Raw genomic sequence first — 16008 nt, forward strand, 5'->3', positions numbered from 1 at the left:
ATGATGGTGATGATGGTGGTGGTGCTGGTGATGGTGATGATGGTGGTGACAATGGTGATGATGCTGATGATGGTGGTGATGGTGGTGGTGATGATGGTGGTGGTGATGATGGTGGTGCTGGTGATGGTGATGATGGTGATGATGGTGATGATGATGATGATGGTGGTGGTGGTGATGGTGATGATGATGCTGATGATGGTGATGATGATGGTGGTGATGGTGGTGATGATGATGGTGATGATGGTGGTGCTGGTGATGGTGATGATGGTGATGATGGTGATGGTGATGATGGTGATGATGGTGATGATGGTGGTGGTGCTGGTGATGGTGATGATGGTGATGATGATGATGATGGTGGTGGTGGTGATGGTGATGATGATGCTGATGATGGTGGTGATGATGATGGTGGTGATGGTGGTGATGATGATGGTGATGATGATGATGATGGTGGTGGTGGTGATGGTGATGGTGGTGATGATGATGGTGGTGATGGTGGTGATGATGATGGTGGTGGTGATGATGGTGATTGTGACGGTGATGATGATGGTGGTGACAATGGTGATGAGGGAGGTGATGTTGATGATGATCACATTTACTGAGTGAATGTTTCTGAGCTCACTCTTCAGCCACAGATGAGGAAACTGAGGCACAGAGAGGTGAAAGAATTGGGTGAGGACTGAGACTGGTCACAACCGATGGCAGAGGGGGCCCACCTTCCTGCCTGCTGTTTACAAGAGGCTCCTGCTCTGTTCCAGACTCAGTTCCAGCCAGATTCCCTCTGCCCATCAGGGTCCCACCCCAGACCTTGGCGGCACTTGTGGCCTGGTCCCTACAATGGGCTCAGAAATGTCTGTTCAATGAATGAAGAGCATCCAGGTTCCCCCACCCAGCCGCGCCCAGAGCAGAATCCTGCAGTGGCTCTGAGGTGCCCTCATGTGGTGAGTCCCAGCACCTGCAGGGGGCCAGGAGCAGACCCAGGTCTACACTGGTGTACAAGTGGAAAACTCTGTGTGTGCTTTGTGGAGCAGCACACCTGACCCGCAGAGACAATGCCCACTGTGGAGCGTTGACCCTCTGTGCTTTCTGACCCGCAACAGGGCACGGCCTGGGGCTGGGAGTGTCCAAAGCCTGGTCTTGCTGGTCATCATTCCTGTGGGGTGCACACTACTCACAGGACCAGACTTCCCCAGGGCTGGTCACGGGTCTTGGTCCCAGCTTGGGGCTCTCAACAGGAGGGTCCAGGGTGGTCACACCCCAGGACAGCCCAGGTGCCCTGCCTGAGTATCTGGGGCTCCTGGCGAGGCTGGAATGCCAAGTCTGCTGGACTCTGGGGCCAGAGTGGTGTCCTGCACCAGGTGGTGACCCTGGGGTGGGAAATCAGGGAGCCCACAGGCATTTGGGGGCAGCCTGAAAGGACCTGCCAAATGGGGCTGAGGACCTGAGATGGGGCCTGGAGCCCCTGTAAGCAGAGTCCTGTTATCTGTCAGAGGGGCTGTGCGTTTCCATCTCCCTCAGTTTCCCACCCCTGGGGGATGGGAACAGGGCTCAGCTCTCCTCACACCCATCAGAGTCTCTGCAGAAATGGCTTGTAGAGGGGCCTCATCAGAATCATTTCTGGCTTTTGTTCCCCAGCACAGGGGTGATTCCTGCCTGGCCTTCCTGCTGCAAGCTCCCTGGGTGGTGAGTGTTTGGGGACCATCCGGCCAGCTGGGGTGAGGAGTGGAGTTGGAGAGGGCGGGTGTGTGCCCATCTCTGTGACCATTCTTGTCTGGGCTGCGGGTGCCCATGAGGGAGCCAGGCAGTCTGCGCGTGTCCTGGTGTGGGGACAAGGACGGCTGTAGGAATGTTGGTGGGATGGGAGGTACCTGGCCGTGCTCCCCCGAAACGTGGCCCCAGCTCTGGGCTGGGGGGTCAGCCGAGCCAAGGTTTCCCCAAGGCTGCCGGTCTCGTTTACCCCTGGGAGATGCGCGTTTTCCCTTTGTGCTCTTCGTGCAGAGACGGGACGTGAAGCTGAGGAGGGAGGTGGGCTGAGTGCAGGGGCTCTGGCTCCCCCATTCCTCGACCTCTGCTTTGCAGCCCCGCGGGGTGTGGAGGGGATGAGGCTGGGGCTGTGCATGAGAAGAACCCACCACCTTCTTAGTCCCACTGGAATGGGGACCCGACACAGAGGCAGACCCCTCAACATCCCCTCTCCCCAATGGCAAGCTAGGGGAGCCGCACTTTACCACTTCCACTTCTTGATTTTTACTGCCCCCCAGCTGACATTATCCTGCACCCTACGGTGGAGGGGGTGAAGGCTGGGCTGCCAAGGAGCTGTGCTCTCTGGGTCGCCTGCCACCAGTGTGCGGGCTTATGAGCCGGGCTGGGAGGTGGCTGGGGGGACGCCCGAGAGCCTGGCTCCTCCTCTCCGTACTGGTCGGAGGCCTGCTGCGGGCCTAGACCTGAGGGCGCCCTGCCCAAGAGGCAAGGTCATGGGGGGGGGGACTGTCCTGGCCTGAGCTGACCGCTGCCCGGCCCTGCAGTGCCTCCCTCTCCTGCCGCATCAGATGGATTGGGCAGTGCTGGGGGCTCTGGGGGTGTTCAGAGGAGGTTGTAGGCAGGTGGCACCAGCCTTGCTGTTTATTCGGTTTTACTCAGAGCAGAGAAGTCCTCTCCGCAGGGCTGGATCCTTGGGCAGGCCCGGAGTGGGGGTCCCTTGCCGTCTGCTGGTGTCCCCCACTCTGGCCCCACACTGGGGGTGCTCCCTGCTGGAGAGCCCTGGGCTGGACCCCAGCTTGATACCCAGCCCCATCTCAGGGCATGTGCTGAGTGCTCACCCGAGCTTGTCGTCCCCAGAATGACTCCCTGGCACCTCCATAGGGAGTGTCCTGTGGGCCAGGACCTGTGGGGGCCCAGCCCTTCCCTGGGAGTGGGGTCGGGGGTCCGTGTGTGGGCATGTGAGGAGGGAGGTCGAGCGTGGACATGCAGGGCTCTGGTGGATGCAGGGTGCAGGTTTGGGCTCAGCCCTGAGGTCTGGACTCTGTCCTGCGGCACGTGGCCCTCCCTGCACTGCGGCTGTCATCCAGCTGTAGCCCAGCCCCGGCGGCACCAGCCCAGTGGAGACCCTGAGAACCCCGCAGCGCCATGGACCTGCTGGATGGGACTGGGGCTTAGGTGGACTGTGACCTCAGGCCTCCTTTGGGGGAGGATTCTAGGGGGGAAGAGCCCCCAGCTTCTTCCCAGGGACTCTCCCCCCGGAGATGGACCAGCCTGGGAAACGTGCTGAGGGCTGTCCCTCCACCCTAGGTGTCCCCCAACCCCCGCCTGGCTATCCACTTGGAAGGTCCTTTCCAGTCAGGAGCCAAGTCCCCAGGAAGGGAAGTGGACAAGCACAGAGCCCAGCCCCATTCCTGGTCCAGAGAGCCAGGGTGCAGAGGCCCCCTGCCCTCGGAGAGAAGGTCCATGCTGCTGGCCCAGCCCCTGGAGAAAGCTCAGATGGGACAAGGGCCACCCTCCTTCCACACCCAGCAGGGACACCCAGACTCAGGGCTGCCCAGAGTGACCCTGGGGCTCGTGCTGGGCTCCTCCTGCCCCCTTGACCAGAGGTGCCCCTGGGGGTGCTGTTTGCACCCCATCACAGGGGAAGGAAGGAGAAGGGGCCAGCCTTGCTGCGCCATGGTCGGGCTGCGGCTCTCTGGCCTTCCCTGTCCTCCAGGGGGCAGGAGATTGGAGGACTCTGTCCTCGGGCTCTGCAGTGACCCCAATGTGGGGTGGGGTGGCAGATGGAAACCCTTGGCTTGTGCTCGTGCCTGCAGGCCACGTCTCAGGGAGGGGTTGCAGGGCTGAGCAGAGGGGGAGGGGAGGCAGGTGCCCTGGCCCTGCAGCTGCAGGAGGGGGTGGGCATGGAGGGCCCGCAGCCGGAAACCCAAGTGGTTCCTTTTGTGCTGATTTTCTGCTCCCTGCCTGGGGCCCGGGGGTTGGGAGAAGAAGGGAGACCAAGGCCCCTGCCCAGGCTTGGAGCCTGGCCAGAGGGCCTCATCCTCATCCCAGTTAAGAGGAAAGGATGCAGCTGCAGAGTCAGGGCTGGGGGCTTGCTGGAGGGGAAGCAGGGCACACTGACCTGGTCAGAGAGCCCGACTGCCCCAAGGGTGACCCAAGATGCTGTCGGATGGGGGGGGGATGGAGCATGACGGGTGAGTGGGGGACAGAAGGAGCCCGGGGGAGTGCCGGCCAGGGTGCCAGCAGGTGGCGCTGGCTCTGAGGCCAGAAAAAAAATGCCTGCAGCAAACCTGAGTGGGTGTCACTGCGGCTGCAGATGGTGGGGGAGGGATTTGCCTTCTCCCCCGGGCTGCGGAGCCTCACGTGCCTCAGTCCTGCATAGTCTGGAGGAGAATTGGGGCACGATGTGGTCAGGCACATCTACCTGCCCTTGTTTGGACCCTAGCCCTGGGTGTAAACGCGCCCCCCTTCCCCATTTTGACCCTTGTCCTCGAGGCACAGGGGCAGTTCCAGGAGCTCAGAGAGGGCCACCCCCACCCCGCGGCCCAGCGGACTGAGGAAGGACAGACTTTGCAATGACCTCAGGCCTTACCCCACCCCCTCCGTCGTAGCCATGGCAACTGCCCAGCGCACCGCGGTTGGGGCGAGTGGCCCTCGGGACATTGTTGGCCCCACGCTCGCGGAGCTCCTGTCCCGTGGGGCCACCCACCGCCAGCACCGCGGACAGCGCTCCAACCTGCCCGCCGGGTGGCCCGACTTCCCTAAACCCAGCTCGCGCGCGGCCAACTCCCCGGCGCAAGGCGTCCCCCCCACCGCCGCCGGCGCCCACCTCCCATTCCGCCGCCCCCCGCGGACCCTCCCTTTGTCTCCCGGTCCCCGCCGCCCTCTGGGCGCTCCGCGCTGTGGGCACACGTGGCCGCAGTCTCGTCCGGGCCGCAGGCTTCCCCCGCGGTCGCCCCCACCCGCCCCGCGACGCCCGCGGCGTGCGGGTCCCTTTGTGTCCCGCGGCCAGGTCCCCGGCCCGGCAGCTGGGCCGCCCTCTGGGCGGGCGCATTGTTCGCCGGATTTGTTCGCGGCGCGAGGGGCCGCCGGGGGCCGGCTCGCCTTCATCCCGCGGGAGGGGCACCGCGCCGGCCGGGCTCGCGGGCCATTTCCATGAGAAAGGAGCGGCAGAGGCGCCTCTCTTGGCATTCACCGCGTGCCTTAATTGTATAGACATTAAATCAAGGTCCGCTGTGAACACGCAGAGGGGCCCTCAGGGCTGCGGCAGGCGGCGAGCGGCCGGGCCGGGGTCGGGGCAGCGGCTCCGGCTCGCGTGGGATCCTCGCCCGAAGGGCGCGAACGCTCCGGCGTCTTCGCCACGGGGCGCGCGGGGCGGGGGCGCTGCGCCACGCCGACGGTTTCTCCTCGGACTCCAGCCCGGATCCGCCCCCAACTCTGAAGAGCCCACTCTTCTTCCCCTTCCGCAGCGGGGAGGGGGCCCAAGCAAGCCCCTCGGGCGGAACCTGGCGCACCGAGGAATCGCGGCGAGGAGGCGCTGGAGGCGAGGGGTGAGCGAGCGTGTGCGCGCCCGGCCGCCTGCCGCGGGCCGCCGAGAAGCGCGGAGCCCGCTCCGACAGCGCAGCGCGAGCTTCTCCGCAGCTGCCTCCCCCGCTGTACCCTCCTCCCCGGCCCGACCCGCGAGCGCGCTACGAAAGCGGTTAAAAAAAAGAATCTCGATGCTCAGAAATGAAAGCCAGTCTCTTTTTACAGCCCAGTGAGCTCACCCTGCCCACGCGCCGGGAACCGCGAGAGCTGCTAGTGGAGAGAAAGCCGGGGAGACCCGGAGAAGCCGCTCGCGGGACCCGCCCCGGCCCGGCCCCAGCACAGTTACCCGTCCAGGGCGGGAGCTGCAGCCGTCGCCTCCGCCTCCTCCTTGGGCCCCCGCGCGCCGCTGCCCGAGGCGGAGGAGGGCGCGGGGACGCCGCAAAAGGAGCCGAGTAAGTCCCCGAACGCCGCGGGCCGGTTGGGAGCCGACTGTCCGCGGGCTCAGCGCGGCGGGCGCCCGCTCGCCGGCTCCGGCCCGGGAGCGACTGTCCCCCGCCCGCCGCCGCCGCCGCCGCCGCCGCCGCCTCCGCGCGTATCCGCGCCCGGCTCGGGCACCGGGCGATTATCACTGGGGCGCGCGGTGACGTCACCCGGACACCGGCTCCGCCGCCGCCTCCGCGAGGTGTCCTTGAGAACTGCGGGGGCACGCGCGCCGCGCACACGCGCACACACGCACTGCGCGCCCGGTGCCTCCCGCGGACACTCGCCGCGTCGCGCCCCGCGCGCTCCTCCGCTCACTCGGACGCCGCCCTCGAGCGCCCTCGACCGTCCCTGGCGCCCCAAGGCCACGCGTCTGCCCCCGGGAACGCCTCTCTCTCTCACACACACACACACACACACACACACACACACACACACGCCAACCTCTCCCGCGCCCCTCCTGCGCCCACGCGAACGCTCCTCCTGCAGCCCACCGGCCGCAGTCCCTCTGAGCGCACCCTGACACCCACCAACCACGCCTCAGCTGCACGCAGCTTAGTCTCACCCGCAGACGCACCCCCGCACTCGGCCTGCGCCGCAGGTTCGAGCCCGCAGTTCTCTCCCCGTCACACGCTCTGCACCGTCACTCTCCCAGCCCCTCCAGCCCCCAGAGGAAGGAAAGGGACTTGCCGCGGCCCACTGGGCGGTTATCTGGAGGACGGAGGTAGCCACCCCCATCGAAGAGCGCTCTTCTCACTGTGTCCTGACTGAGGTGGGTGTTCTCGATTCTGGCCCACGGCCTGACTCTGAGCTCGGCCCTCTCCTTGGAGCCCTCCTGAGGACTGAGACTGATTCGTCCCACTAGGGCCAAGGACCAGTGGCTTCCCTAAGCCAGACCACCTCAGGCCTCCCCCGCAGGCCTTTGTTCCCGTGTAGACGGTGAGGGAGCTGCAGGCCCCGGGCCGGGCCAGCAGGCCTCCGTCCCCTCTCCTTTCCTCCAGGCCCACCCAGCCCCTGCGCCATCTGCCCTCAGAGCAGATCCCGCTGACCCTCCCACCTTGCGAATACGGTCCTGTTCCTCCCTCTGGGCCCACTCCAGCACTGCGGGAGCCCTGGGGAAGCAAAGCCGACTGGGAAGGGGGTGGCACTCGGAGAGGCTCTGCCCTCAACCCCCGTGAGTCCTCAACCCACCAGGACCGCCCTCCCTTGGATGCTTCCCAGCTGCAGTTCCTTGCCCTTTGCTGGTGTCAGGAGTGGCCCTTCTCCCTTGCATGGGGTGCGAAAAACCCCTGCTTGTATACAGGGAAGCTGAACTTCACCTCCCCCAGCCCAGCACCCAGTAAGATCCCAAGCCTGGCGGGTTCACAGCCACAGCCGGGCCCAGGCCTGACGCTGGCTGGTGGGGGGGAGGGCGGGGCAGGAGGGCCAGCTGGCAGTTCGCCCGCAGCCTCTTATGCGACTGGGGCGGGTCCCCACAGAGGCGGGGGCCGCTGTCCATGGTGTTGAAACCGAACCCTGAACCCCAGTCTCTCTTCTCCCGCCTCGCCTCTGGACTTTCCTGGCCCCACTCCTGTCCTCACCCTCGAAGGGTTGCGGCCCACGCCTGCCCCCCACCCCTGGCTTCGTGGACAGGCCCAGGATGGCTCTGGCTTCCAGCTCTCTGGAGCTTGTCTGCAATCTATGGGGGAGGGCTCTTCAGGTTTACACACCCCAAATCTTTCTTCGGATCCCCTTTCGTACCGGGCTGGTCCCACCCAGGCCCAGGGGAGGATCCCGCCCCTTGCAGGCCTGCTCCCCTCCCTGCTGAGCAGATCTCTCCCCAGGCGGGTCAGGTGGGGGGCTGCCCCCTCGCCTTGGATCAGACCGGCTTTTTGCGCATCCCCAGGACAGCCTGCGGCATCTGCTCTTGGGATCCTGAGCCCCCACAGGGCCCGAGGCTCGCCCCTCCCTCCATTCCCAGCGCGCTCCGGCCCTTGGGAGGAAGGGCCTCCCTGGGCATGGGGGTGGGTGCTGGGTGGGAAAGAGAGACCACCTGCAGCCTCTGCCCTGCCCGCCCTTCTGTGCCAGCCCGGTGGGGACCTTCTTGGTGGCCCTGAATCCTTTGAAGTTTCCATAAAAATCCTTTGAAGGTTCCATAAAAAAAACCTCCTGCTGCCAGGCCTCCACTTGGGCGTGTGCTTCCTTCGGCTCCTCGGGCCCCGGCCCAGCCTCACCAAACCCCAGACCAGTTGCACCCGAACCTTCTCTCCGCCACTGCCCACGCCGCTGCTCCCACCCAGCACACCGAGAATTTGTGTTTGTGGATTCATTTATTTGCCAGCTCCACGGATGGGGGCAGGGGCTCCCCGGCTCCGAGCGAAGGGCGCAGGGAGGTGGCTCGGTTGTTGGCTCAGGGCTCCGGGTTCTGGGCGGCCGCCTCCGCACGCACGCACAAAGGCCCCGCCAGCCTGGGCCAACAACTTGGAGATGGGTCAGGTGGCTTCGCGGGGCGGGAGCGGGGAGGAGGGAGGGAGGGATGTGGCCGAGACCCCCTTCTTCCTCCTCTCCCCTCCCCTCCGCCACTGTGAAAGCCTGCGAGTGTTGCGTGGGATTAAGCAGATCTACAGGAACCAGGGAAGAACCCCCGCCCTTTCCGCTCCTGCTTCCTCGTCACACTGCCCGCCCTCCTGGGTGCGAGGCCTGTCATTCCTCTAGAAAAGGGAGGGGCCACGGCACATCTGGGAACCGCTGGCTCTTGGCCTCTTGACCCTTGACCCTGTCCTCGCTCCAAGGTGGGGGAGGAATGGAGGACAGAGTCTTGGGACCTGAAGGGAGTGGGGAGAGGCCGGAGGCCAGTGGCAGGGGCCTTCAGGGCAGATGTAGCCTGGGAGTGGGGGAGCCGAGAGCTTCAGCCCAAGGGACGGGGAGCAGTTTGCTGGCATGGGCACAGGGCTCCAAGGCAAGCCCTGCTCTGGGCCCCCTGTACCCTCAAAAAGGTCCACAGCTTCCAGGCTCCAGCTTGGGTGGTCCAGGGACCTCAGAGGCCCCCAGGCACAGACATGCTCCTGCAGCGAGGCCCAGGTCCCCCCAACATCCCCCAAGGAAAGCACCCAGGTCCTGCCCATTCCCTCCATTCCTCCCACAGCTCAGAGGCTGACAGAGCAGGTGCCTGATACCATGGGAGGAGGGGTTCCACCCCACCCAGCTGGGACCCTTCTGGGGCCTCTTCCGCTCCCACGTGCTCCCAGGACACCGACCTATGGCTTCTCCCTGTATGACTGGGTGGAGGGAGGCCAGAGTGCAAACACGGCAAGACCCCCACAAGCGCAGAGGCTCAGGTCTCTGTTCCTGTCTCTTGGCTTAGATTTGGAGGGCGCCTGACGGGAGGAGTTCCTCCCCTCACCCTTTGAAGTAGGTAGGGGGTTGGGACACCCCGCCATGCCTGAGTGCGGAGGGCGAGGATGAGGGCCGGAGCAAGGCCACCACAAAGGCTGTGATTGTGAGCTGGCCGGGCGCACAGTGGGCGGGGGCGCTCAGGGGCCGGCATGGAAATAAGGCTGCGGCCCCTCTCCCGAGTTCCCACCCCCTTCTCCCTCCTCCCCGGCCCCAGCCAGCCCAGCCCCACACGAAGGACTGGTGGGCGAGGACCCAGCAGGCCCAGAGGCGCAGCTCTCCTGCTGGGTCATCGGGCCTTGGACGCTGCCGGGTCTTCACCAGCAGGCAAGGTGAGGGGTGCACCTGGGCAGTCGGGGAGGCGGAGGCCGGGGCAGAGGCCTAGGCAGGGCCCGGTGTGAGGGGCTCCACCTGGATGCCAGGCCAGTGGCGGGCACAGGCCTTTTGTTCCCCACACACCCCTGCCTCACTTCCCTGAGGTTCCGGGAGCCTCCTCGGCCACCAGTCACCCTCCCCCCAACAGTGGCCCAGCCCCTCCCCTGGGCTGGCTGCCCCCCACGCCCACATCCTGGCAGTGGAGCAGCCCCCGTTGCCCCCAGGCCCAGCCCGGGTCCCAGAGGGCATGTTGTGGGGACGGGACCCAGGCCGGCCCCCCACTTGCCCTGCCTAGGGGTCTAGTGCCAGCAAATTACCCCTGGGAAGGAGAAGGCGAGGGCTTGCCCCCGCTGCTGCCCTCCAGAAAGCACAGAGGAGGCGGGGCCAGGGGCAAGCCTGGGGACCGCTCTCCCTGGAGTTCCTGCAGGGTCTGCAGAGTCCCCCTTAACAGCCCTGAGCCTCTCCTGCCCAGCTGCAGGGGCCCAGCCCACCCAGGCACGCAGGACCCCCTGGGCTAGGATGCCCACTTAGAGGAACTTTCCTCCTGGAACCTGGGCTTTGCAGAGCTGGGGGCAGGGACCCCTTTGCCCCTGGGGTCTCCCTCCATGGGACCCCTGCCACACCTGGCTGTCTCCTCAGCCAGGCAGGGTGAAGGTGGGGTGAGGTCCGCCAGGCCCAGGGCCAAGGCTCTTATCCCACATCTGCACCGGTGGGGCTCTGCTGCACCCCCGCCTCTTCCGCTTACAGCCGGGGGAGGAGCAGCCCTGCCCCCACCAAGGCCCCCTCGCCCGTCACAGAGGCGAGGGTGGCAGCCCTGCCCCAGGCCCCCCTGTGTGCCCCCTTCTCCCTCGGCTCCGAGAGGCCCCGGCAAGGGGTCCACCCTGGCAGCACCGGAGCCAGAGCCGGCCCAGACCGGGATTCCAGAAGACGGCAATGGCTTGACTCGGATGGGAGCCGCAGGCCCCTCCTCGGCTGGCTGCAGAGCCAGACCTGGGCCTCTGGCAGCCTCGGCCACGGGGGGGACCAGAGTGGCCTCCTGGTGGGCACTCCTGCCTCGGGCCCAGGTCTCTGCCCCCGTCTGTGTCTTTCTAGTCGCTGTACTTGGGCCTCCGGGTGAATTCCTCCCCTTTGGTCCACAGTCTGTGTGTCTCCATCCCTCTCAGCACCGTCTCCCCCACTCCCGCCCCCGTTTCTCTTCCTTCCCTGCCTCCTCCCTCCTGCCCCCACTGCCTCTGTTGCCTGCACCTCCCTCCACCTCTGAGCGCCTCTGGCTCCCTTTTCCTCCCTACCCCGCCCCCCCATCTCCTCCTCCTGAGTGACTCCAGCAGGAAAGGGGGTCCTCGGAGGGGCGCTTAGGGACAGGAGCACTTTCCTCTGTCCTCTTCAGGGCTGCCTGCCACCTTCGAGGGGCAGTGTCACAGGGAGTGTCCCCTGCTGGAAGAAAGGGACAGGTGGACCCTCCTGCCAGGCCTTGGGAGGGGAGGGGGAGGAGGGGCGGGAGGAGAGGACAAGCCACGGTCCCCAGGAAAATCGACCCTCCTGTCCGACCAGTGCTTACCCTGGGCGGGGGCGTGAGACACGAGAGCCCAGGGTTCACAGGGGTGGTGGAGGTCGGGGGAGGGGGTGTGCTGCAGGGGCTGGGGGACTGCCGCTCTCGGGGAGAATGGGCCCTCCCTGGTACACACCTCAGCTGGCTGGGTTTCTGCCCTCGGAGTTGGCCCTGGCCCGTCCTGCTGACAGGACAGGGCTAATGTTAATGAAGACAGTCCAAACCACTGCCAGCATGGAGAGCATGAGGGCGCACTGAACTTGCTTTTTCAAAAATATTTTCTTGTAAGTCGTTCTTTTTTTTTTTACGTTTATTTATTTTTGGCCGCGTTGGGTCTTTGTTGCTGTGACAGGCTTTTCTCTACTTGTGGTCAGCAGGGGATACTCTTCGTTGTGGTGCGCGGGCTTCTCATTGCGGTGGCTTCTATTGTTGCGGGGCACGGGCTCTAGGCACACAGCCTTCAGTAGTTGTGGCGTGTGGACTTCAGTAGTAGTGGCTCGTGGGCCCTAGAGCGCAGGCTCAGTAGTTGTGGCGCACGGGCTTAGTTGCTCCGCGGCATGTGGGATCTTCCTGGGCCAGGGCTCGAACCCGTGTCCCCTGCATTGGCAGGCGGATTATTAACCACTGCGCCACCAGGGAAGTCCCAACACACACTTCTGAAGGAAGACGACCCTGGGAAGCTGGGCTCAGAACCCCGTTTCCTCCTGTTCTGAAGGCCCCACGTCATCTAAGAGCACCGGGTTTCCACTAGGACTGGGCGAGGAGCATGGAGAAAGGAGGCGCCCAAACATGGGCCTGTGGGCAGCCCCAGAATGTGGGCTGTCAGAGGCCTGGCAGCCTCAGGACAGGGGCACCTGGGGGTGAGGGGGCCGCTGCCCTCGGACCCTCAGACATGGCCTCCAGGGTGTGGGGGGGTGGCTTTCTTCCCCCGGTCAGGCCCTCCCCAGGGACGCTGGCTTAACCTGGCTCCTCCGTCGGAGATCCTGATGGACCCTCAGGGGCAGGAGGGGAAGCGGGGACCCCCAGAAGGTGCGCCCAGCTCTGGTGGGCAGGGAGCTGTCCGAGGTGCTGCCCAGGTCGCCAGGGAGCTTTCGCCCACCCAACAGCGCCAGGTCTCTTGTGAAGGGGACCCTCCGGTCACTGGCCCACCCTCCTGTGAGATGAGCAGAAGCACAGTCACAGCCAGCCGTGAGGCGCGGGGACACACGCCAGGGCCTCCAGACCCCAGCTCTGGGCTTGTGAGAGGCACCTTTCTGGCTTGTCCGAAACGCTGGCCTCACACCCCGTACTCTGGGTAGCGGGAACTCGGGATCGTTGGCGAGGGGCAGGTTTCCAGACACCTGGTGAGCCCCCCAGGACTGTAACCCTCACCCACCTCACTCCACAGTGATGGTGTCTGCGGGCTTGGGCGTAGTTCTGGCCCGCTGCCTGCCCTGTGCTCCGGGGAAGTCCCCGCTCTGCTCTGGGCTGCTGGACCCAGGTCTCCTGCCGCCTCCCCACCCCCGCCCCCGGCCTGCGGCTTCTGCTCCTGCAGTGCTGGCCGGGTCGGGGCTCCACATCCCCTGCCCTCTCCACCTGCCCCGCCCCATCGCTGAGCCTGTCCACCCTCCTCTGCGGTGCGACCCCCCAGCAGGCCCACCCCCTGCCACCCTGTGCTGGGGCCCCACCCTCTCAGCCCCCCACCTGCTGGCAGTCAGCTCCCTGTGCTGCCCTCCAGGGTGAGGCCTGCCTGCCCAGCTGGCCCCCGGACTGCAGGACTGGTGCCTGCCCTTGGGCGCCTTTGCGCCCAGTGTTCGAGGCCGGTCTGTGGTTGTGTCTGCCTGCCAGCACCTTCCTCGTCCTCTGCAATGGGCTCCTCAAAAGGGGGCCACCTGAGCCTCATCACCTCGGGGGTCGGGCTCTGTGGGACCAGATGTGGAGGGCTGATTTCCAGGGGGACTCAGAGCTGCACGAGCTGCAACCAGCCCTGCCCTGAGGGTCAAGAGAGGGCAGGGAGTGCGAAGCTGCCCATCGGGGGGCTGAGGTGGAGGAAGCAGGCAGGCAGGGAGGGCTTGGGGCCACTAGAGCCCTGCCTCTCGTCCCACCTGGACCCGGCTGGAGGCCCAGCGGCCAAGGAGCAGAGAAGTGGTCAGCTTCCCGGCTGCAGCAGGACAGCGGATGGGGGAGGGACAAGCAGAGTGCCCAGCTCAGGCAGGGCTCAGGTAGAGCATCTGTGGAGGCCATGCCTATTTTCTCTTCTCTGCACTGGCCACAGTAAGGACCACAGTGGAAGGGCCTGTGAGTTCCTCTTGCTGAGAAAACTGAAGCTCAGAGGCTGCAGTGACCCCTCAGGGCCTGTGGCTGGTCTGGGGAGGTCGGGACTCAGGCCCACAGTGAGCCTGAGGTCCTCTCCCTGGTGTGGACAGTCCTGAGAGCCCACAGAGACCTCTTCCTCCATCTTGGTGGCAGGCAGAGGGGGCATTTGGCCTCCCCTCTGGCTTCTCTGGATGCCACGTTTGCCCTTGAGCTGCCCTTTAGCCATTGTGGGTGGGTTCCTGCCCACCTCCGTGCTGGGCACCCAGCTCTGCTCTGGCCCAGGTTGGGGCCTGGGCAGGGTGGGAAGGAGTGTGCAGGCTGGTGGGTCACCTCCGTGCTCAAGCCCACGGGGCAGTGGACAGGACTCAGGGTTCCATACATCTGGTGAGCTCAGGGGGCAGCTTGCTCAGACTCTGGGAGCGGGAGGGCCCTGGCTTCCCCAGTGACCCCAGAGGGCACAAATGAATGCGTGGGGTGGGCTCCTGAAGGGTGGACCTGGACCAGAGGGAAAGGCAGACGGGAGGGAACCAGGCACACAGACCCACCCTCCTCTGCCGCCGCTCAAGGGGCAGCTTCTCTTTGCAAACTTTCTGGAGGAGTCCTTGCCCTGTGGGCGTGCAGCTGGGATGCCCGGCAGCACACCCTGAAGGGATGGCCCACAGTCACACACACCCCCCGGCCCCGCCCTACAGAGCTCCTCTGTAGTAACCCTTGCCTCAGGCTCTGCTTTCTAGGGACCTGTGCTGAGACAGCAGCTGGGGCTCTGGGAAGTGGCTGGGGTGACACTGGGGTGACACTGGGGTGACACTGGCGAGGCTGGCTAAGGCTGGGGTCCCTGCTCTGTCACGGCTCCAGTTGGGGGTCGTGGAGTAAGGGAGGGAGTGGATAGTGGGCCGCGTCCTTTGGGAAGCCCGCTGTGCTGTGCTTGGCTCCTGGGTGGGAATTTGAATCCTGTGGGGGGACCAGGTGGCCGACTGCAGGCCCGCTGGGATGCCCTGGGTCAGGGCCAGGTCTGGCAAGAGCGAAGGGGTCTAACCATGCGGACGTCTCCCTGCTGGGTGGCGAGCCCTCGGAGCCTGCCCCAAGGCGGCCAGCGGTGCGTCAGGGGAAAATCCAGCTGCCAAGTGGTTGATTGGCTTTGCATCCATCAGCCCGATGAATATTCATGCGGTGCGCTGTCCTCATCAGGCCCGCGGTCTACTTCAGCCTCGTGCGCCTGTGCACGCGTGCGTGTGTGCGGTGCTTGCCACGCACGCCTCTTCCGCCTGCTGACAGGTGCCAGCCCGCACTGCACCCCAGTTGGCCCGGCGGCGGCCTCCGAGCTGCCATGGCAACCCCTGGCTGGTTGCCTGGCAAGTCACCCCTTCTTCCCTTGTTTCCATCAGGCCCAAGCCGGTGATCCCTAAGGTACGGGTGGAAACGTCTCTGTGCCGGGTGTGCGCACACAGGTGTGCAAATATCTGTGAGCGTGCATGCAAGCAGGGAACTGGAAGCAGCTGTCACCCCCCGCCGCAGCAGACCCCAGACCCGGGCTAGGCCGGCACACGTAACTGCCCTGGCTCGCCTGCCTCAGCCCAGGCTGGGAGTGCCCCTTGCTCGGGGGGACGATGGTGGGACACAGACTGCAGCCCAGCGGGGACGTCTTTGGATGCCCGCTGCATCACCCACCAACCAGGGTCCCGAAACCCAATGGACACAAGGGACCAGGGCTTGTCTTCAGCCCCTGGGTTCTTGGTCAGTAAAGCAAATTTGATGTCAATGGCAAGGCTTGTCCAGCACGGTGATGCTGGGCTTCTGCCACCTTTGGACTGCCTGGCCAGGCCCATGGCGCTGGGGTGGACCTGTGGTGTGAGGGGTCTGGTGTCACTGCCAGGCTTTGGGGAGCTGAGGCTGTGCCAGCGCCTGGCCAGTCCCCTCCACGGGAAGAAAGTGGTGGGAAGGCCCTCTCTGATTGGTGTCAGTGTTTATTTTTGCTTAAAAAAGACTTAAGGAGGGACTTCCCTGGTGGTCCAGTGGGTAAGACTCCGTGCTCCCAACGCTGGGGACTGGGGTTCGATCCCTGGTTGGGGAACTAGATTCCTCATGCGTGCTGCAACTAAGAGTCCACATGCTGCAGCAAAGAGCCCGCGTGCTGCAACTAAGACCCGCAGCAGCCAAAATAAATAAATAAATAATTTTAAAAAAGACTTAAGGAGAATTTCAAACCAGAGAAGTTGGCAGTGGCACCTGGATACGTTTCAGAGTCCAGATCAGAGACCAAGAGGGGTCCTGGGCTTGTCCCCAAGGCTGGCTGTGGTGATGCCCGCCAGCAGCACCGTCTCCCCACCCCGGACGCTGTGTCCCTGGGCGAGCGTGTCTTGGCGGGGAGGACCAATGTGGGGGCCTGGCAGGGGTCGTCTGGGATCCGGGGTCCTGTTTGCCCTGCCCCGGAC

At 65.1% G+C, this 16008-nt stretch overlaps 1 protein-coding gene across 1 annotated transcript; it reads left to right on the forward strand.

The window, feature by feature from the left end:
* Positions 1 to 4591: 4591 nt before the first annotated feature.
* LOC132476110 (collagen alpha-1(I) chain-like) lies at positions 4592 to 14975 on the forward strand. Its single transcript, XM_060077846.1, has 13 exons — positions 4592 to 5120; positions 5226 to 5377; positions 5448 to 5633; positions 5843 to 5957; positions 6011 to 6372; positions 6475 to 6709; positions 7019 to 7159; positions 9575 to 9689; positions 10480 to 10771; positions 12229 to 12436; positions 12669 to 12761; positions 12816 to 12999; positions 14852 to 14975. Exons 1-13 carry the CDS (start codon positions 4592 to 4594, stop codon positions 14973 to 14975), a joined length of 2736 nt encoding a protein of 911 aa, XP_059933829.1.
* The last annotated feature ends 1033 nt before the right edge of the window (positions 14976 to 16008 follow it).

Source organism: Mesoplodon densirostris, chromosome 16, assembly GCF_025265405.1.
Source record: "Mesoplodon densirostris isolate mMesDen1 chromosome 16, mMesDen1 primary haplotype, whole genome shotgun sequence".
Taxonomy (NCBI): domain Eukaryota; kingdom Metazoa; phylum Chordata; class Mammalia; order Artiodactyla; family Ziphiidae; genus Mesoplodon; species Mesoplodon densirostris.